Raw genomic sequence first — 22,697 nt, 5'->3', positions numbered from 1 at the left:
ATCACCTTAACAACCAAAAGACAAATAACCCAATCATAAAATGAGTTGTGGATCTGAATAGATATTTCACCAAAAAGGACACTGAAATGGCCACCAAACACATGAAAAGATGCTCAGCATCATTAACTATCAGTAAGATGCAAGTCAAAACCACAATGAGATATCATTTCACTCCCACCAGGATGGGTGAGATAAAAAAAAAAAATGTTGGTGAGGATATGAGGAAACCGGAACCCTTATCTATTGCTGACGGGAATGCAAAATAGTACAGCTGTTACGGAAAACAGTGTGGCAGTTCCTCAAAAAACTAAAAATTGAACTACCATATGACCCAGCAATTCCACTCCTATGTTTATGCCCGTAAGACTTGAAATCAGAAACTCTAACAGATACTTGTATACGAATGTTCATTTTAGCACTATTCACAATAGTCAAAAGGTGGAAACAACCTAAGTCCCCATCAATGGATAAATGGTTAAGAAAAATGTAGTACATACATAAAATGGAACCCTACTCAGCCAACAGGAGAAATGAAGTCTTAATACATGCTACAATATGGATGCAACTTGCAGCCATTATACTGAGTGAAACAAGTCAATTATGAAAGGACAAATATTATATGACTATAAAAAAAAAAAAAAAATGACTATACTTACATAAAAAGCCAAGAACAGGCAAATGTATAGAGACCAAAGTTTTCAGTGGTTACCAGGGATTGAAGAGAGAGGGACGGGGGATTATTTCTCATGAGGTAATGAGTTTCGGTTTACGGTGGTGGAAAAATCACATCAAGGGTGGGTTGCACAGCTGAATAATGTAATTACTATCCATAAGTTGTACACCAGTAAAAAGTGGACTTGGCAAAAATTGTATGATAGCTATATTTACAACAGTGACCAAAAAAAAAAAAAAAAAAGAGTAGCTGCTAAGGCTGCTTATGTATAACCAAACACCTCATGGGATTTGGTTCCTTGGTTTGGAGGTTTAGCATCATAGTTTCATGGGACAACTCAGTTAATTGGCCTAATAGTGTGTTTGGTGCTTCTGTTCTACCTCCTAGTTCATTGTGTAGTGCCCGGGGTCTGAAAAGCTTGCAAGCAGCCATACAAGGCACAACAACTGATCTTATTTTCCTAGAGCAACAGAGGAAGAATGAGAGTCAGGAATAGGAGGAGGAAATAGATGTGTGGCTAACTGCCTCCTTGAACAACTGCCTCCTTTACCAGGAGACTAGAAGAACTGAATGGGGCCCGGCTACCATTACTGAACATTTTGAATCAAAGATTCTATAGAAGAAACCTGATCAAAAGAGGGAAAACGCAAACAGAAATTTAAATTTCCCTGTAATCCAGATTTTCTGGAGCCATGCAGGATGAATGAACCTCTGAAACCATTGCCCTAAGATAATTTGGTTAAACCTTAAACCAGAAATATCCCCGGAAGTCTTTTTAAAACCAAACGATAGTATAACTTAACTAGTAAAGAATGTCTGCCTTGAGCATTGTGCTCTTTTAAAGTCTATATGGGATCAAACTGATGACAGCAACTCAAAAGATTTAGATAGGGAGCTTAGGGGGCAGTGAGTTTATGTTAATGGGGGAGGAACAACTCAGAAAAGGAGGGTGAGAATGGTTGCACAACTCAAGGAATGTAATCAATGTCACTGAATTGTACATGTAGAAACTGTTGAATATTGATCTATGTTCTGCTCTGAATATTTTCAACAACAAAATTATTTTAAAAAAAGAAACATTGCACTTGTGAAAAGAGAGAATTTCTGATATTAAAAAATTTTCCCTTAGTCCCCCAGATCTACTTGTCACACACACAGGATTATGTGAAAAAAGAAGCAAAATAAAATCTTCAAAGGTTTTCCATATACTTCAAAGAAACATTTCTTATCACATTTTTTCCCAGAGGAGTCTGACTGTGATCTTCTCAAAAGAGGCCAGCTAGAAGGCTGTATTCCCATCAAGAATGGTAAATCAGGGAGGACAACAATGCAGAGGCCATTCACAAAGACCATTGTAAAAAATGACACAGATACTTGCTTTTATAACAGATATTTATTTTTAAGTAAGTAAAGACAATGATTTTTCTTCCTTCAGATGTTTTCTAAATTTGTCCAATTCAATCATCCAACTGACAAAGCAAAGCAACCCCACGCTTGATCCAGTGTTGAGTGGGTTGTTCTGTTTTTAACGACATCGCAATAACAAAGTTAGTAGAATGTCCCGTAGTGGAAAGAGTTCCTTTTCGTTCACTTGTCTTGTACAAGGGACAGACATAGGCATTTGACTTCTCAATGCTAGACTTTTTATCTTGAAAAAGAAAAATATATCCATTTAATAAAAGGAAAATAGCCACTGGTATTAGAAGAACAAGTATTTATCTTGCAATAAAATGGCCAGTACTAAATCTACGATTCTGATTATGATTTTTTAAGATTTCAAACTTTTAATTTTATTATTGTTATTTCGCAGCTAGCATGTAAGTTTACTTATAAAACAAGGCAAGTGATTTCATCTGGTCTGTCTTTCTAAGTCCAGAAAACAGGAATGGGTGTTAATGTCTGGTCACCTGGCAGGCATGAAAATGCTGAAGAAGGACTTGGGAGAGATGGAGAAAGTAGGAGAAGGTGGGGAAGAAGGGATAAGACATAGCACAGGTAACTGGCAGAGATGCAGCTCCTTAGAGCTTTAATGCAAGAAGCTCATAATTACAAGAAACTGGCATTTCCATTTGTTTTCAGCTGGTTATTAATAAGAAAAATGCACCAACTTTTACCTACTCACAAAAAGAATGTATATACAGTCCCTAAAAAGCCAGATATATTAGTCTTTTAAAACTAGGACCACATTTCAAGTACCTAAAATTGAGCCACATTAATAATGAAAAAATACGGAGTGGTGACTAGGTGATTCGTAAATATTTTAATTTACAGGAAAAATTAGAGAAGGAGGAGAAAACAAAAGAATGAGTCCCATTTTTTCAGGCATGTGGAAAAATGGTGATGCTGGAAGGTGGGAAAGAACAAGTGGCTTCTTCCAGGGAGCAGAGCTGGTCTCTGCCCATGTGGCTTGCAACATTCATATGCCTTGAGGCACCTGGCTGGCTGGTAGGCCTAGAAGCTTCTTATACAGAAAATGGTAGTCACTAGCTGGAGGCTGTGTTACGCCTATCTGTGCCTCTAAGAAGTGTGTAAACAGAGTTCAGGTTGAGCACATGCCTGGGCAGCTGTGGACTCTCTGAAACTCCTTGTAGAAGTATGGGAGAGGGGAAAGAAAACGATTTAGCTCATGGGCTAATTGAATAAACCGGCAGAATGATATTCTCAAAACAATAAATGCCACACTAAAAAAGGGGCAGGAAGTGACAATGTATTTCCAATATAAACATTAAGTCACTACTTATAATTGAACTAAATCTTAATATGTTTGAGACAGAAGCTTCTTTGGGGGAGCACTTAACAGCATCTATCATTTTCCTCCTTAAAACACTAAGAAATCTTGTTAAAAGTATACTTACTTGGTTTTATCCATATGATGGGCATCAGGTCAAAAAGAAGTTTAGGATGTTGTTCGGCAAGTAATCCACTGTGAAGAGAAACTGACAGAAATTAGAAACAACTTTTGAAATGTGCTTCTTAAGACAGATTGCTACTTAGATATTGGCTTTTACCATGAGAGAGGATTGGAGAAAAGGAAGAACTGAAAAAAAAAAAAAAAATTGAGAAACAGGCAATGAAGAACTGAGATGAACAAAAGAAAATTATGGAACAGCAGAATACACAGTCAACAATTACCCATGCGTAGGGGGGAAGGATACAAAAGATTAACACGTTCAGCTGCTAACCTAAGGTTGGAGGTTTGAGTCCAGCCATAGGCACCTTGGAAAAAAGGCTGGCAACCTACTTCTGAAAAATCAGTCATTGAAAACCCTATGGAGCACAGTTCTAACACATGGGTCACCAGGAGTTAGAGTGGAATTAATGGCAATTTATTTTTTCCATTTTTAAAGTACTGTCACGAGGCAGGCATTACACTATTACATTTGACCCTCACAGTGATCCTGTCCCCCATTCCTATTCTTGTTTCATAGATGAAAATGGTGGCTCGGACAGGTTGAGTACTTTTCTCATAATGACACAGCTCATAAATGCCAGAGTCAAGATTCAAACACAAATCTGCCTGTCTCAAAAACTGGGTTTCTTTTCACTATGCTGTTTTTTTCTTTCTCTGTTTGTTTGCAGGGGGGAAGGAGGGAGGGTAGGAGGGAGGGAAGGAAGGAGAGAATGCAATGAGAGATCTATATATGTGGGATGAAATATCTATCTATGTAATAAAGACAAAGTCACAGATTAGATTTCCTGTCCTAAGAGAGGGAAGGAAGGAAGGATAAAAAAGAAATGAGACAGAAATAACAAAACGCACTATGTGCAGCTGACTCTCCTCATAACAGTCTTGGGGTTCTCTCTGTATAGCTATCTTACTGTTCCCTCTTAGAGGATTCTTCCATATGTGATTTCTCCCTCTTGAGCCTTTAACGCTCCCTTGGGAGCAAAGTCTAACCCTGGTTCTGGGAATACAGGCTCATGCATACCACTGGGTTATGCCAAAGAGCAGGGCTCCAAAGGAAATGCTTCTCCCATCTCCCCTACCCCGTGTGTGTACATATTAAAACAGGAATAGAAGTTGCTTAGTTTCCTGAATGAAGTCGGAAATTCAATCTTTATTTTAAATATTCTCATTATTTATTATCTCATCAAAATACAAAAAGAAGTTTTCCATTTGCCAACAGAAATGGGAACTTTACTCCAGCTGTGAAACCGTTTAAAGTGAGGCAGCCCTACACATTATAAAACAGAAGGCAACTGTTACAAAATGGAAGGAGCAGGACAATAATTTTAACTAGCTTGTCTACTAGTAAGACCATTTAAATTGTTCAGGATCTAAAAATAATCACTCATCAATTGCACTGACCTGTATAATGATTTATGATAAGAATTCTGATATTATTTATTACTTGTATTATTCCCTAGAGGCCTCTTGGTTATTAAAAAAAAAAAGAAAAGAAAAGCTTCAGACACCTTATGTCACCTGTTTCAGCTACAACTGAAGAGGTCTTTGGAATTGAAACTACTGACCTTCTTCTGTCCCAGCGTGCGCCATCGAGATATAGCCCGTGGATAAACACGCCATCGTCCGGTGCTGTGTCAGATGTATCGAAAGGAATCACCTGAAAGCAGAGGCGCACAGTGGGAATGTCTCCCCTCCCCTCCCCTCCCTCGCCGGTGTTCTCTCTCTCTGAAGTGTCCTGTGGCAAACTCTCTACTGTCTAAATGCAACGGGAGATCTACACACATGGGGTGAAATATCTTATCTATGTAATAAAGACAAAGTTACAGATTAGATTTCCTGTCCTAAGCTCCGTGAGGCAGCTGTCTTTCCTGGTCTTCACCAAAGTCTCCTGCATATTCTGATTCTTCCTATTGCCAGTGACTGTCCTAGGTGCTTCCATCTGCACAGTCTCATTTCACCCTCACAGCCACTCCGTGCAATAAGGCTTATCAGCCCCATTCTACAGAAAAGGGGTAAGAAAAGCGACTTACCTAGGGAGTCCTATTTTCCAGGTCTTATCAGCTTTCAAATGGAATAAAGTTAATAACTGAAGTATGGAAGGTTCTTTTAGTATCTAAACTAGTTCATTCACCCTAGAGTTTGTTCCTTTGCAGAAATATAAAGGTAAGAGCACTTTCAATATGAACAGAATACTCCTGGCTTGAATTTTTGCAAAAAAAAAAAAATTGAATTCACTGTCTTTGAATTGGTATGAAAGCAAGTGCAATTCTTTCATGGCTCATAATAAACAATTCAAAGTATCCCAAGTTATTTAAAAACAAAATGTACTGAGAACATTCATTTGCTACTACTGTGTTAACATTTCCACACTGAGCCTATTTATTCATTTTTATGTTTACTCGTTCAGACGTTATAGTCCTGCTTGATTTGATACTTGTCTCCAGACAACTTAGTGCCATAAAACATAAATTAAGTAAGTATTCAGAACACATTCAGGGAATCTCTACTATATAATGGCTTGTTAAGCTATACATTTTTCATCCATTTAACACATAATACAGTTCTTTTTTGAAACATTTTATCAGCTTTTACTGTATCTCTTATAAATTTTTGCTGAAATAGAAGAATATCATTAAATTGTTTGAATTGAATATTGAGGTATATAGAAGTTCTATCAGGTATAGCAAGGCAAATATATATTTTCTTCATGGAAGACAAAGAATGGGAAGAAGTCACACTGTTTATAATGGGCTATAAAATATAAATTCTGGGAATCCTTCATGCTTAGACATTATGCCTTTGATGCGATGATGTACCATGGAGTTAAAAGAGCTACTGTACCTCAAATTCATATCCTAGTAAATCAATAGGGATGGTGTGTTTTCTGGCAAAATTCTGCATTGCTCCAGTTAAAAAGGCTTGGGTGAAAAAGAAACCCGAGAGCCAAAACACATTCGGCTTTCCTGAATCATACCAGTCCTAAAAGGGGAAAAAATACATAATGTTCATTTTTCAACTTACACAAGTGTCAGCTGATATACAGTTGATTCCTGTGTCTGGTTTTTGTATTTGTTGCCCAATCAACATACACACTGTCACACTTTCCATCATACAACTATCTTCCCTGCCACCAAACATAAAACCTATCTTCCCTCCTACCTCTCTTCCTTTCTAGTTACTCTTCTCTGGAAATTCAAACTAATTTGAACAGGGACATGAATGAAACATAATTGGAAAGATTCAAGTCTTCTGTAAAAAGCCAAATATAAATTACTTGGACATCTATTTTATTGATTGTACTGAAAAGCAACCATCTTATACATTGTCTAACTATAGCCCTCACGTTTTGATTCCAGTTCCTTAACCCTCGCAGTGCTGGTTCAGTGGTAGAATTCTCACCTACCACGTGGGAGGGAGACCTGGGTTTCATTCCTAGCCAATGCACAGCCACCACCCATCTGTCAGTGGAGGCTTGCCCGTTGCTGTGATGCTGAACAGGGTTCATTGGAGCTTCCAGACTAAGACAGACTAGGAAGGAAGGCCTGGTGATCTAATTCCAAAATTCAGCCAATGAAAACCTTATAGGTCACAATAGTCTGACCCCTAGTGGATCATGGGGATGGCACAGGACCAGGCAGTGTTTTGTTCCACTGTGCCCATAAGTTAGGGCAAACTCAGTGGCAGCTAACGACAACAACAAGCCTCTTGAATCCCTTCTCTCCATGCCCTCTGCCCCACTCCAGTTTAGATCACTGTATCACTGTGTACTGTCTTCTTGCTTCCTCCCTCTCCCTGTTCAATAAACCTAGAACAATGCTGCCAACGTATACCTCACCATGTACTGTTTGGAACAGGTTTAATAATCTGCACAATTCTTCAGTGACCTACTAATACCCACCAAGTTAGAGTCTAAACCCTTAGTGTCCCATTCAAGACACTTCACAATCAGATCCCAAATTGTATTTCTGGTTCTATCCATTTTTAGTCCCCTTTAAGCATCCTACGTCCTAATCAAACTGGACTATTTGCTGGTCTCTTGTCACTGTTGGATGGAAATCTGTTGTTTCTTCTGCCCTCCTTAAAGTGACACAGCCCTTATCTCCTTCTGGAGGACAAATCTTCCTGCCCTTTCTGTCTAACAACTTCTGGTGTTGGAGTTCCACCCAGACTGAAGGTGTTGGGTGGGGTCGTGAGAGTGGGGGACAGAGGAGGGAGGCACCTACCTGGCCAATCATCCTTCTAGTCATAGTGATTGATTCAACCCAATGAAAGCCCAGGAGATGCAGGGGCTTTTGCTGAGACTTTTGGGAGAAAGACTCATTCTCAACTCTTTGAAGTTATGTGGATGTTGCTATTGCTATCTTGCTACCATCAAATGAAAACCTAACTGACAATAGCATTAACCCAAAGGGATGGAGCCAAGAGATGAAATGCGGGAAGCCAGGACCAGGTAACCCTGTTTGCGCCCAGGTCAAATCCTGCCTGCTGTCAGTTTAAACCCTGGATTTTTCAGTTACATAAGGGAACAAAGTTTCTTTTTTGCTTAGGTCAGAATTTTTGTTACTTAGAACAGAACTGATCCCAACTGATACACTGCCTCTTGTCCCACTTCTGTCTCTAAATCATTTCCCTGTCTTTGCAGAATCTAAAAACCATTCATCCTTTTAGACCCAGCTGAAATTCTACCTCATACACAAAACAAACCCTGCTTTCCTGATGCTGCCTGGTCCATGTAATAAACATGGCTTTCCTGAGCTGAAAGAACTCTCTCCCCTCTTTGAACTTCCAGAACATTGGACACATTTGTCTTTTATGACACATCCTGTTGTACACTGTATTAAGTTTTTTTTTTTTTTTTTTTTAATATATAACTTGTCTTCCTGTAGGCTCCAGGCAGCTTGAAAGCAGAGTTCATGTTATAATCATCTTCGTATAATCTTTGTATAATCATCAAGGCACTACAAGGTACCTTGGCAAAGTGTGTTCTAAATTCCCATTTGTTGAACGAACAGATGAATGCACTGAGATGAACTCTGTGTCTGAATGAGCAGTACACTACAGGAAGAAGACAGCTTCAGGAAGAGAACGGGAAGCAGACAGCTTCCGGAAAGGAAGAACTGCTGCTGGAGATGTTGCAACAGTACCAGCTGGCAGATCAAGAAGAGGCAGAGAAAGAGACAGGACTTAATAAGGGCGCAAGCCAGGAAGAACCATGAGAAAACCCAGTCAGCAGGTGTGTGAGAAAGTCCCTCACTCCACTCTGGGCTTCGTTTAGTCAAGGATGCCATGAGTGGTCAGCTTCTTGTAGAATTTCTGAACTAGTGACCATTTACTGAGTGGTTACTATTTGCCAGGTACTATAAAAAAAAAAAATTTTTTTTTTTATGCTAAGCACTCTATATGATCACCTCATTTAATCCACACAGTAACACACTGAGTTGGTATTATTTCTCCCACTTTACTAACAGGGAACTAGAGTACCAAAAGATTAGTAACTTGCTCAAAGTGATATAAAAAGTGTCAGATCCAGGATTTGACCTGGGATTATGCCCAGTGTGTGAGAAGCGTTTTTTTTTTTTTTAAAAAAAAAATGGCACAGGAAGGAGAAAGAAAGGGTAAATAGGATAAGTGGTGAGAGGGAAATGAGAAAAGGATAGAAAACTCAGAGGACCCACTTGCTGAATTTGTTAACTCTAGGAACCACTAGGAGGTGAAGAAGAGTCCAGGAGAAAGAAAGATGATGAAAGAAACAGTATGGCTTCTGTAAGGGTACATGGACAATGGGGAAACCCATTCAGGGAAAGATTTGTGGTGAAGGGATGCCCCAGTAATGAGTGAGACCTTCTTATTAATTCAAACGGTGTGATGCCAAGGGGCAATTCAAATTTCAGGTAGTACAGAGATTGATGGGAACTTCATATTAACAACAACAGGAATTTGTCCCAGAGACTACCCTAGCTGGCGCTACGCCAGGACCTCTCTGGGGGACTAAGCTGAAGTCTCCTGGGGGACCAAGCTGAAGACTCTGAGGCTCTTTAGGAACAAAAGAGTAAACAGGAAATGTAAGCCGTTTCAGTAAGTTTCAGAAAAATTTGGGAAATAAACTGGAGCACAAAAAATAAAATAAAAATTACAACAAGGTGAGGAAGGAATTAACTATACATCAGATGCTTTTGGTAAGAAACGGAAAGAGCCTGACACACAAGTAGCAAAGACATGCTGCTTACAGGGCTCGGAGATCGCCAGGTGCGCACATTCTCACCTAACAAAACAGCAAAGGTAAAAAGAACTCTAATTACTGAGAAAGAGGCATTCATATTCGCTATTGATGGGGATACAAACTGAATACTTTTTCTGGAGACTGATTAGGTAATCTTTATTGAGCGCCCTAAAAAATGTCCAAATGGAATCTGCTAAAGCATTAAAAGAATAAGGAATTACTGACCAAGAGGGATTTTTCTAGGAACACAAAACTATTTAACATCTGGAAATTAGTGACACAATTTAATGCAATAGTAAGCTAAAGAAGACAAAAATCACACTGTCAGCAATAAATGCCGAAAAAGCATTTGATAATACAACAATTTCTGATGTTATAAAAGAAGAATCCACATTAACTGTTCATATACAGGAACTATGCTAAGTACCTCGAGTGAATTCTCACATTTAATCATTATAACAATTCCATGAGTTAGAAGTGCTCATTTTATGGATGAGGAAACTGAGGCTAGTGTCAACTCTTCTAAAGCTTAAATTAAACTTCCATTCTATCCTAGTTCTTTTGTTCAATTCATAATCTACAAAAAAGCTCCTATAAGTCAGCTTTAAAAAAAAAATAGTCCAAAATAAAAGTGGGCCTAGGATATGAATAGGCAATTCACAGAAGAAAATACAATTGGGAAACACACATACCAAAATAAGCAGTCTCCCTAATAATTAAGGAAAGGCAAATTGAAACAAGAAGATACGGTGGGCCTATCAGACTGTCTCTCCACATCCTTACAAGCACTGACTATTTCATGATTAGCTTCTACAGTGAAACAAATGTTTTGTATAAGAAAAATACAACATTCAGTATTCAACTGAAAAATCATATACCTGAAATTTGTGAATGTCCAAAACAATATTATTTTGGGTGTCTCTCCCTCCCCCGCACATACACATCAACCACAGGATGGGTGTAAGCAGAAGAATCGGGGAAGAGGAGGCAGCGTCCTGCCCTGAACATCCTTTATGAGGTGGAAGGCAGGGGATTTCAAAGCACTCATCTTTTCTCTGGTTATATGAGATAAGAGACCATGGTGAGGCACTGATTTTAAGACAATGGCCAATTATTGATCAATCCAAGCCTCAGGCTGTTTTCATGACTCACCAGTCAGTATTTAAAACACAGGACAAAACTGCATTATGATCTCAGAGAATCACAAACTTAGAATTTCCAGAAATATACATATTGCATATTATCTGAGTTCTGGTAAAAGAAGGTCTTTTGTTTTCTACTTAATACTTTGAAATGTATGTAATTTTCAATATTCTAAAATTTTGGTTAGATTACCATGAATCTATTAATCACATACCATTTAACTCAAAGACATTCAAGTGATCACAGCCAATTTCTAACATCTCCCCAGTCACCCCCCCAAAACACTTGTATATTTATACCTATATATCTATATGTATATAAAATCTTTTACCTGTAAAAAGCTCAACCGAGCTAGAAAATCCGTGATGTAACTTCCCAGGGGTTTAAGACTTGGGTATGATCGTTTGGCCCATGTTTCTGGAACCCTTCCGATAAGTAAGCTGCCAGAGAGGGCCTCCAGTGTAGAATCCATTACAACTATGCCTTTAATAGCTTTTTCAAGGGCTCGTAAAGTGTTACGTATAGTTTTAATTAAACTGGAATGAAAGAAATTATGTCATCAACACACATATGGTAGTAAATATCAATATGCAGTCTTTCAGAGGAGGAGGATATAGCTGGAATCTCATTCATGGCTTCATGGGAGTATTTCCCAAAGTCACATCTCATTTGGTGGTAAGTGGAGTAATTTTAGGTGATACTTAGATGAACATTTTTCATTTGAATCATTACATAAAAAAAAAAAAAAAAACCAAACCCGTTGCCGTTGAGTGGATTCCGACTCATAGTGATCCAATTGACAGAGCCCCATAGGGTTTCCAAAGCTGTAAATCTTTATGGAAGCAGACTACAACATCTTTCTCCCACAGAGCATCTGGTGGGTTCGAACTGCTGACCTTTTGGTTAGCAGCCTAATGCTTAACCACTGTGCTGCCAGGGTACCTCGAATCATTACATACATTTGCAAAATACAGAAAATAATACAACTAGCACTTCAAGCTTGTTGCATTCTGGGTGTTAATGCTTAGGACCTGATAAACAGAGACTCATTTAAGGACAAATATTAAGTACACAATATGATAGTTGGCACATGGAAATATCGAAAAAAGTATCAAGGAGTTGTGCAGTGACTGAGTCTTGGGAAACACTGCATTACTATATATTCACTTATAGATATGCAAATACTAATGCTTCCAACTTAGGCCCAAACTGCTAAGAACACCATAAACATACCTGTAGTGAGGGTTTTAGGCTAAGCAATTGAGAGATAGTATGTAATTATATATAAACATATATATTCTTCGTATTAGGAACACTGAATTAATTATGGCATCACAGTGTTCTAATATGCTTTGTTTTAAAATGTCAAAAAGTCTGGAAACCAAAATAAATTTGGAAGTGCTTTAGAAAATTCATAACCAAAACAATTCTCCATTCCTTAAGCCAGTGCTGAGTTGCAGAGAACTCAATAAAATCCAAAGTAAATAATTTGTTTGCTTTGTGGGGTACCAAATCAACCTAGACTGGACTCAGGAAAAAAAGGGAGGTGTACATGTGTTAGGCAGATGAAAAAATGACAGAAGATGTGACTGTACATAGTCCTAGCTTAATGTTCATTCTGTCTTTACGTCCTGAAGAGAACAGTAGCAGATGGGTGAGGAAATTACGATTACTGACTATTTTAACCAGTAAAAGCTGATCTCTTTTTCATCATCTTTTTACTTCATAAAAATACCTTCCATTCTGGGGCAGAAGGTTAAGAAACTTAAAAAAAAAAAAAAAAGGAAAAAAATTCTAATGAAATGGTAGGTTTTGATAGTCTTTTCTTTAAAAATTTAATTTAATGCTACTATGTCTTTTTATTGAAGAGCCCTGGTGGTGCAGTGGTTAAAGTGTTTGGCTGCTAAGTGAAAGGTCGGCAGTTTGAAACTACCAGCCACTCCGTGGGAGAAAGATCTGGCAATCTGCTTCCATAAAGATTTATAGCCTTGGAAACTCAATGGGGCAGTTCTACTCTGTCCTATACGGTCGCTATGAGTTGGAATTGAGTAGAGGGCAATGGGTATGTCTTTTTACTGACTTTGGTTGGTTGCCGTCTGAATTACTAATGATATAGAGCCTTACTTGTTAAATCGTTCCATTTCTTGTACTAACACAGTATTCATGCTCTCTTCATATCTCACGGGATACTTTGATAATGCTGCTTCAATGTCAAAATCATTTGGGAGCTAAAAAATAGATTTTGAAGATCACAAATTACTCTCAGAATGGGTGATTATTTTCATTCACCTATAATATCAGTAATAGCTAATATTAGGGAGTTACTATGTCCCAGGCAAAAATTCTCACAACTGGATCAATATGCAATCTTTTAGAAACAGATTGCCAGGCCTGTCTTCCCACAGCTGGGTGGGCTTGAACTGTCAACCTTTCAGGTTGGAGATAAATGGAGAAAAGATTGACGTTGTTAAGGATCTCGTTTTACTTGGATCCACAATCAACACCCATGGAAGTAGCAGTTGAGAAATCAAATGACCCATTGCACTGGGCAAATCTGCCGCAAAAGACCTCTTCTAAAGTATTAAAAAGCAAAGATGTTGCTTTGAGGACTAAGATGTACCTGACCCAAGCCATGATATTTTCAATCGCCTCATATGCATGCAAAAGTTGGACAGTGAATAAGGAAGATTGAAGAAGAATGGATGCGTTTGAATTATGGCATTGGCGAAGAATAGTGAATACACCATGGACTGCTATAAAAACGAACAAGTCTGTCTCGGAAGAAGTACAGCCAGAATGCTCCTTAGAAGGGAGGATGATGACTTTTCTTTGTCTCACGCAACTTGGGACATGTAATCAGGAGGGACCAGTCCCTAGAGAAAGACATCAATCTTGGTAAAGTAGAGGGTCAGTGAAAAAGAGGAAGATCCTTGATGAGACGGATTGACACAGTGGCTGCAACAATAGGCTCAAACATAACAACGATTGTGAGGATGGCGCAGGACGGGGCAGTGTTTCATTCTGTTGTACATAGGGTTGCTGTGAGTTGCAACTGACTCAACGGCACCTAACAACAACAACAATGTGCCAAGCAGGAGTCTCCGGATGGCACAAGGGGGTAAGCACTTAACTACTAGCTGAAAGGTTGGTGGTTTGAGCCCAACCAGAGGTGCCTCGGAAGACAGGCCTGGCAATCTCTTCTAAAAGGTCACAGCCTTGAAAACCCTATGGAACAGTTCTACTCTACACACTGGGGTAACCATGAGTTGGAATAGATTCTACAGCAACTAACAACAACAACATGTGCTAGACAGTGTATTTACTGTTTCCATACATTTTCCTACTTAACATAGCCAACACTCTTAGCTGGCCATTATTACCTCCATTTTGCAGAAGAGGAAATTGGAGTACAGAGAGGTTAAGTAGCAGGCCCAATGGCACATGGCCAAAAAGTAGTCCATTTGAGTCCACAGGTCTCTGACTCCAGGGCCCATGCTCTTAACTACAGGATACAACATTTTGTAGAAGATATGCACTTCTAAAAATTTGTATGATTTCTTTCTTAAAAATTGAATGCTATTTCCCATTTAATAAAGCTGATTTACTATTTCATAAATGTCTTATATTTATTTCCAATCACTTGTAAACCAGTTCCAAGTAGCTTAGCTTACCCCACTATTAAGTAATTAATTCTGTATAAATGCAGCAGGGTCCCAGGACAAAGGAAGACAAGGCCACTGAATGTCTGATTTGTATGAGGCACCTCAGGGGTACTTGAGGAGAAGTGGCGAAGGGAACTTTGGGACTAATGATTAAGCCACAAGATACTGGTATTCACACTCCTAAAGGGAAAACGAATTTCCCAGTCAGCTGAGCCGTCCCCAGGTGATGGTTCCTGGGTCGTGAAAAAAAGTTTGTCTAAGTCCGACTACCCAGTTGCTGTGGAGTTGATTCCAACTTGTGGAGACCCCAGGCACATTAGAGCAGAAGTAGATTGCCTGGCCTTTCTTCTAAGGTGCCTCTGGGTGGACTTGAACCTCCAGTCTTTCCGTTAGCAGCTCTGTCAGGTATGAGATGGAAACTTTGTTCAACCTCTCTGAGCCTCAGTTTCTCATATAGGAAATACAGGGATAATTATAGTACTTACCTTGGAGGGGTACTGTGAAGATCTGTGCTTAGGACCATAATCTTTTTTAAATACCTTTAGTTCTTTATTGAAATTAAGGCTTATAGAAAAATAGTGAGAATAGAGAGCACCACTCGGGTTTACTTAATAGGACTGAGTACATTGAGCTGCATTATGAACAAAAAAACCCTAGCAATTAACTTAGTGTTGATCTTTTTTCCCTGTGCCTCCTCACTTCCTAAGGTATAGATTAAAAACTATTCTTTTCTTAAACCAGCAAGTTCAGACCAACCGTTTTTCTATATTTTTTAAAAGTAGGTCCATGACCTCTTGTTTATAAATGATAATAAATCATACATTCATTAGTTCATCCACAGCTATAGTTACTAAGAACTTACTATATGCCAGGCATTATGCAAAGCACTTTCAATTCATGACCTCTTTAACCTTCGCAAGAACCTTATACAGTAGGTACTACCTTAAAACCTTCGAAAGCTGGAAATCTGTGTAAGGCAGAAACCTGTCAGAGAAGGAAAATGCAAATATTTTCCATTATATAGAAATAGAAAAGTGGAGACGGCACCCTGTCGAAGGCGGAAAACTGTCACGACCTGGCAAAACAAGGCAGTCCCGTGGAGTTCTGGCTCTTACAGGTTTCACTGTATTATCACCTCTTTACAGATTTGGAAACCAATGCTCAGAGAGGCAAGGCATCTTGCTCAAGGTCATAATGCTGGTAAATGGAGTTTTCAGACTGTCATTTCAGTGCCATTTTGATTTGAATTATATTATAAGCAACATATTTTAAGGTAAATATTACCTTGTTGAGAATATCTTTGGTAATTTTTAATAGAATCTGGTCAGCACTTCCTGAGGCTCCTGTCTGGGTGGCGCCTCCCTGGGTGAGGAGTAAGGACTCAAAGAGGATTTTCGTTTGTTGAAGGTCTTTGGAGATATCAACATTTTCATGCAATCCAAATATCTCAGGGTCTTGAGTAAACGGGAGTTTCTACCAGGAAACACATCATTTAAGCCACACATGGTCACTGGATATGTTACTTCATAAGGTAGATACATTCAGACCAAAACAGGGGTGAAAACCAACTAAGCGTTACCTAACGGGTGACTCAAAATTTCCACTTTCAGTAATTACTAGAAGCAAAAGGTATTAAAAGACTACTGAAACCATAATAGTTGTTTAAGCCTACACATTACAGGGGAACATTTCACTACCTGCATTTAGAAAAAAATCACATTAAATCAAATCCTATTTTCAGTGGTATCAGTTACCTTAATGAATTCAGTATAGTTATCATAGGTGCCTTTGGGAGGTGCAAAATAGTTTCCACTGGGAGAAAACTTATAATGAGGGTTTTCAACTATCTGCGGATTATAGAAGTCGGCCAGCATGGTCAGCAGGAGACGTCTGTCCCAATCGTCTGTCACCCTTCCGCCATAGTTACACTCCCCGGTCAGGTAAGAGATAGCTTCGAATGGAACTGCATCATATTCATTTATAAACAACTGAAACAAAGGAAAAATGACACAAGGAAACCTAAAACAAAATGAAGTCTTTTGCTTCATTTCATGTAAAGATGGCATTAAATATCCACACGATACATGCGAATCTCTCCCTCCATCTATTTATAATCTATGTATGCACATCTGTGTGTATAGGCATTCTCTGGGTGGTGCAAATGGTTGAGGCACTTAGCTGTTAACCAACAGGTTGGAAGTTCAAGTCCGCACAGAAGTGCCTTGGAAGAAAGGCCTGGTGATTTACTTCTGAAGAGTCAGCCTTTGAAAATCCTATGAAGAGCTTCTATTCCGTAACGCCTGGGGTCGCCGTGAGTCAGCATCGACTCGACAGCAACTAACAACAACAACAATAGGCATGAAGAGGTGATGAAAGGATGATCATGGTAGGTTGTCTTTGGGAGGCTGGGACTGTTGGTATTTTATTTTTAATTAGTTCACTTATCTGTATCTTCTGATTTTTTTTCTGAAATAAATATGTATTGTTTCTTCTGTAATAAGAAAAAAACTTATAAAAAATTATGACATGAAAATTACCAAGTCTTTTTCATATGAACTTGAATAAACCTTAATTTAGGGCAGTGGTTTTCAACTGGGGGCAGTTTTATCCCCTTGTAGATATCTGGCAATGTCTAGACAGATTTAGATTGTCACACCTGGAAGAGGAAGAAGGTGCTACTGACATGGTAAAGGTTTGGGATGCTGCTACAATGCACAGATCAGCCCCCACAACAAAGAACTATTCAGCCTAAAATGTTAATAGTGGCAAGGCTAAGAAGCCCTGTTTAGGGCACCATTTACAGTGTGATAAAAACAAACCAATTCCAAATTATAGTGCCAGAGCCTGGTTCACGCACCACGACAAAGTTTCACTGACAGCACATATCTTCTTTAGTTGCCTTAATATTTTTGGGGGGGAAGGGGCTTATTTATATTTTTATTGTACTTTAAGTGAAAGTTTACAGAGCAAATCAGTTTCCTACTCAATAATTTATACACAAACTGTTCTGTGACATTGGCTGCAATGCCCACAATGTGTCAGCACTCTTCCTGTTTCCACCCTGATTTCCCCGTTTCTATTAGTCCAGTTTTCCTGCCCCTTCTTGCCTGGTTATCTTTGCTTTTGGGCAGATGTTGCCCTTTTGGTCTTGTACAGTAGGTTGTTCTAAGGAGTACTTTCCTCACGGCTGTTATTGTTTATTTTATAGGCCTTTTTTTTGGCTGAAAGTGATCTCGAGGAGTGGCTTCAGATACAAGTTAGAAAGGCGGCTAAGGGCCATAGTCTCGGGAGTTCCTCTAGTCTCCAGCTGCCTTATTATTAAAGTAATAATAGTAATAAAAACTGGGGAATGTAATGTTTCACACAGAGAATTAAGTGGCAACATCAAGGCCTGAATTTACCTTTTTCAGTTGCAGGCTCCATACTTTCCCCACATACAGAAATTCTTGATAGCTTATGTATTGGGAAGGTGTAAGTTACTGGTTAAGGGATTTTCTTGCCACTGAAGGTTACCTGATAATGCAGGAATTATAGCAGAAATGGCACACAGTTGAGAAAAAAGGTTTCTAAATTGTCCAGAGTCAAGTTAAAAGAAGGCCTAATTCTTTGAGACTCCCATGTCTTCAGGGGCAAGAGGACTGCCAAAGATATGAGAGGGGGACTGAGAGACAGGGAAGGTCATCTTTTTGCGGAATGAATTATTTGAGAAAGGAGGAAAGTTTCTCCCTATCCTGTCTTTGGGGGAGGAGATAGGGATGTTTAATGGGGTCTTCTTCCTTCCCAAAACTGAAGGGCCTTGAGAGAAGTTCTTGTTAAATTGATGGTGATATATAAGAAGTGGCCAAGTGACAACTCTTTCTCTGGTTTTCCATCCACCCACTCAGCCATCAGTTTGCTGATTTGCCCCTTTGGAGAGAGGTGGCCTGCTGGTACGACCAGGTGAAGATGGTTTAAGCACTAACATTCCTCTCAAGTTCCCAGTTCCTGAAGATATGAAAGATGGATCCAACCCATATCTGCAGGCTCCATTGTTGGGGCTAGGTAGGTTGATGAAACTGGAGGCTATAGGCTGGGACCCAGCCTGAAGATGGAGAGTTCTCAGTTGACTGGTTATATATAGTATGATGGTGTTATGGATTGAATTGTGTGCCCCAAAAATGTGTGTCAACTTGGCTAGTCCATGATTCTCAGTATTGTGTCATTGTCCACCGTTTTGTCATCTGATGTGATTTTCCCATGTGTTATAAATCCTACCTCTATGTTAATGAGGTGGGATTAGCGGCAGTTATATTAATGAGTCAGGACTCAATCTATGAGATTAAGTTGTGTTTTAAGTCAATCTCCTTTGAGATATAAAAGACAGAAGCAAGCAGAGGGATGTGGGGACCTCATACCACCAAGAAACAAGAGCCAGGAGAATAGCATATCATTTGGACCTGGGGTCCCTGCACTGAGAAGCTCCTCAACCGGGGAAGATTGGTGACAAAGACCTTTCCCCAGAGCCAACAGAGAAAGACTTCTCCTGGAGCTGGCACCCTGAATTCAGACTTCTAGTCTATTAGTTTGAGTTAGTGCGAATTTATTTGTTGTTGTTAGTTGCCATCGAGTCGATTCCAACTCATGGTGAACCCGTGTGTGTACAGTAGAACTGTACTCCATAGATTTTTTTTTTTGGTGGGGGTGGGGAGCATTGCCCATCACCTGAGTGTCTCTCACTGTAAGTCTACAGAAACTCCAAGAGCCAGCCACTCACTTTCCCAGCCTCCCCTACAGGTAAAGCCTAGGCCTATAACCTGGGCTTGGCTACTCAGTTGCATCTACCTTAGACTTTGAACCGGGGATTAGGATGCAAAGCAGCAGAAACAGCAAAGAATCCATTTGGGTGTGGTCAAGTCAGAAGACCCACAGAAGAGCAGAGGCCATGCCGTAGCTATGTAAGCTGCAGTGTCTAATATTCAACAAGGTAGTGGTGCTGTTCTTACCATACATGGTGGGATTCCAGATACGAATTTGGATGCCTTGCCTCTGAGCCTGGCTCCCCTGCTATATTGGTGATACTGTGAGCTACTCAATATTTTTTCAATTAATTCCTTTTCTGCTTAGACAGCCTATTTCTGCTTAACTTAGACAGCTAAACTGTAGAGCTGCCTGAGTGGAGGAGGAGAACAGAGGGATAAAAGGACATATACAAAGCTAAACACTGAGGATGGTACTGCAAAAGGACAGAAAGAACCAGGGCCCTTGATGAAAACACTGTTCGTTGCTGAAATATCAGCCCTAGAGCCTTTACCTGAACCTCTTTTTCATGTGAAATAATGTTTCATTATGGTTTAAGCCAGGTTGAATCAAGTTTTCCTTTACTTACAGCAGAGAGAATCCAGATGGAGACAGTGCTTCACAAACCATAGTTATATTACTACGGCATACCGAACTAATAGTGGTGTCAGGGGAACTGACTAAACTATGCTAAGCAAAGAGATTTGCACACGGCCTGGAACCTAGTGATATTCCATACATGTTAGTCCCTTTCCCATTTTACCTGTAGTTGTCGGATACTGATGCGTAAGTCTGATTCGTTAAATCCATATGGGATATTCCAACCAAGAGGACCAAATTTCTTTCTCTCTTGCACAAGGGCATGAAAAAAACAAACTCCAAACAGCAACTTCTCCCATGCCTTTAAATACCAAAATTATACAACAATAAAAAATCAGAATCTCCAGCAGTGGGACACTGACATCTTTAACAAGCTCCTCAGGTTTATTTACATTGTGATTGGGTTCATCTTGCATAGGGTTCCCTCAGTTAGAATCTAAGCTCCACTGGGGTAGGATCTTTACATGTTTTTTATATCTATCTATCTCATACATGTTTTTCCCCCTCATTGGCAGATTACCCATTCCTAGAAGAGTGCCTTGCACCCAGTAGGTGTTCAGTAAATACTGAATAAATGGATGGATGGAGATAGAGAAATGGATCCTGACCTTATGAAGAACACAACTGAATACAGGAGACATATTTAAACTGACAAATAACCAAGATCAATTGCTAGGTAACTCAAATGTCCAAGATATCAACACTCTGTGATACAAAGATATTTACGTTTAATGGCCAAATCATGATAGTTCAAGTTATTGCTGGCCCAAATGACAGCAGCTGCCTTATCAAAGAAAGGGCCTCCCAGCTACTTCTGAGAAGCACCCAGGGAGTGCCTGCAAACCGGCCAGCTGCTGAAATCATAGGGCAATGCTTCTCAAAATGTGATCCCTGGATGAGCATCACCTGGGAGCTTGTCAGAAATGTAAATTCTCAAAGCCCACCCCAGGCCTACTACATCAGAAACTCCAGGGGTACAAAGCAGCAAAATGTGTTTTAAAAAGCCCTCCAGGTGATCCTGATGCACACTAAAGTTCGAGAACTACTGTCAAAGGGCATTTGCACTCTTTTTCTTCTCTTACCCCAGCTCCCAATTGTTTTTACTACAAGAGAAGTTGCTTGGTGAAGCCTTTACCCATTGCCACTGGTTATCATGAAAACAATGGTACATGGCAAGGGTGCTGACTTTGGATGTCCCACAGATTCCAATGCTTGGGGTATCAATGTTACTTGCTTCAGGTTGTGATGCAGGGGTGAGAGTACTCCTCTCCAATTCACTGCCACTGTTGATCTGGGTCACCCGAGCCCCAAAGCAGCTCTGCTTGTGTTTAGAATCTTTCAAGTTCCCTTTTTCCATTCTACTAAGCTCTCTTTCTAGCTAAAACCACCAAATATCCCTCCATTCTCCTAGAGTTACAAACGAAATTATTGCTTAGAACTAGAGGTACACAGAAAGTATAATTAAGCAGAGTAAAACTAGCTGGCTTCCAAAGAATTCACTCCTTTATTTTCCCTTCAATATCATTCTTTTCCTAGCTCAGATAGGAAAGTATGATAAATAGCACATGTTGGGGGCAAGGGCAGGGAGAGGAGGGTGTAGGGAGGGGGTATGCTTTCCCCCCAGAGCTGATGTTTCCTTGCATGTGGGGGGAATCTTGATGTAACATTCCTGGTTTTTCTTCATCCTTGTGCTAACCTACTGCAGAAAAGAGGAGCGACCTGTATAATTGGTAAATTTGGGGAAAACTAGCCAAATATGCTTAGCTCAACTTCTCCATTATTTCTCTTAGAAGTGAGCTTCCTGTAGGAAGCTGAATTTTCCTCTGTTCCTCTGGGTGGATACATCTGCTTAATTCTGGGGTTCAGTAGTAGGAAGCCCATTTGTTCACAGATATAAGCTACACCTTCTAACCTAGCCTACATCAGTAATTAGAGTTATATGGCTGCCATCTGCCCATTCTTTTTCCTATTTCTCAACTGGTAAAAATTCAGGCAATGAAAAGTCCCCTATACCCTAGAGTCTCCAATTCCACGGGCAAAACTGTTCTAGGTAGGTACACTGAGAAGTATTATCAGTGTGTCAAATTATTATTACTAGAATTTAAGTTCCATGAAGACAAGTTTTTGTTTTTGTTTTTTTGGTTTGTTTTGTTCTAGCCACTTTATATCTAGTGCCTAGGTGAGTGCCTACCACACATACTTGTTGAAAGAATGAATGAATGATGTGAAAATATATTTCTATTCTTGGGTCTTAATCAAAAGCACTGTTGGGCTTTGGTTTACAAATTAAGATACATTCATTCAACAAAATTTGTTCAAAAGTCTCCTATGTGGGAAGCAGAACACAAAACATTGAGGATAAAATGGTGAACGAGATAGTCACAATTTCTTTCTTATTAGGAAATGCCTAAGGTTTAAAATACTATTTTTTAGAAGTTTATATTTCCATATTTTCTCAGTATAGAAACACATTTTAAAAAGTTCCCGATTACCAGTTCCTTTCCAGGGCATCCCTTGAAAAACACTTCATCAGAAATTGGATCAGAGAGATATGATTGAAGGAGGTTTAGCCGGAGACCTGTGGGAGGTTCGTTTGTCATTTTCACTCCATTCTGCAGAATTGTTACTGGGAACTAAGACAAAATAAACAGGGAGCATTACACAAGGCAGCAAGCTCAGACCCTAAAAACAAACATACTGGTAGATTATGAAACA

General features: G+C 39.5%; 1 protein-coding gene across 1 annotated transcript in view; it reads right to left on the bottom strand.

Annotated features, from left to right (window-relative positions):
- Positions 1-1,774: 1,774 nt before the first annotated feature.
- DNAH12 (dynein axonemal heavy chain 12) overlaps positions 1,775-22,697 on the bottom strand; it is a 212,477-nt gene continuing 191,554 nt past the window's right edge. The window contains exons 65-74 of the mRNA XM_064274342.1: positions 22,475-22,615; positions 20,146-20,283; positions 16,361-16,594; positions 15,891-16,079; positions 13,069-13,172; positions 11,276-11,480; positions 6,423-6,560; positions 5,147-5,238; positions 3,529-3,596; positions 1,775-2,321 (exon numbers count right to left, since the gene is read on the bottom strand). Coding sequence (XP_064130412.1) covers positions 2,131-2,321; positions 3,529-3,596; positions 5,147-5,238; positions 6,423-6,560; positions 11,276-11,480; positions 13,069-13,172; positions 15,891-16,079; positions 16,361-16,594; positions 20,146-20,283; positions 22,475-22,615 — 1,500 coding nt within the window. The 3' untranslated portion in view covers positions 1,775-2,130. The remainder of the gene's footprint in view (positions 2,322-3,528; positions 3,597-5,146; positions 5,239-6,422; positions 6,561-11,275; positions 11,481-13,068; positions 13,173-15,890; positions 16,080-16,360; positions 16,595-20,145; positions 20,284-22,474; positions 22,616-22,697) is intronic.

This window comes from Loxodonta africana, chromosome 22 (genome assembly GCF_030014295.1).
Source record: "Loxodonta africana isolate mLoxAfr1 chromosome 22, mLoxAfr1.hap2, whole genome shotgun sequence".
NCBI classification, from domain to species: Eukaryota; Metazoa; Chordata; class Mammalia; order Proboscidea; family Elephantidae; genus Loxodonta; species Loxodonta africana.
Note: the sequence above shows the minus strand (reverse complement) of the source record. Positions and strands in the feature narration are given on the sequence as shown.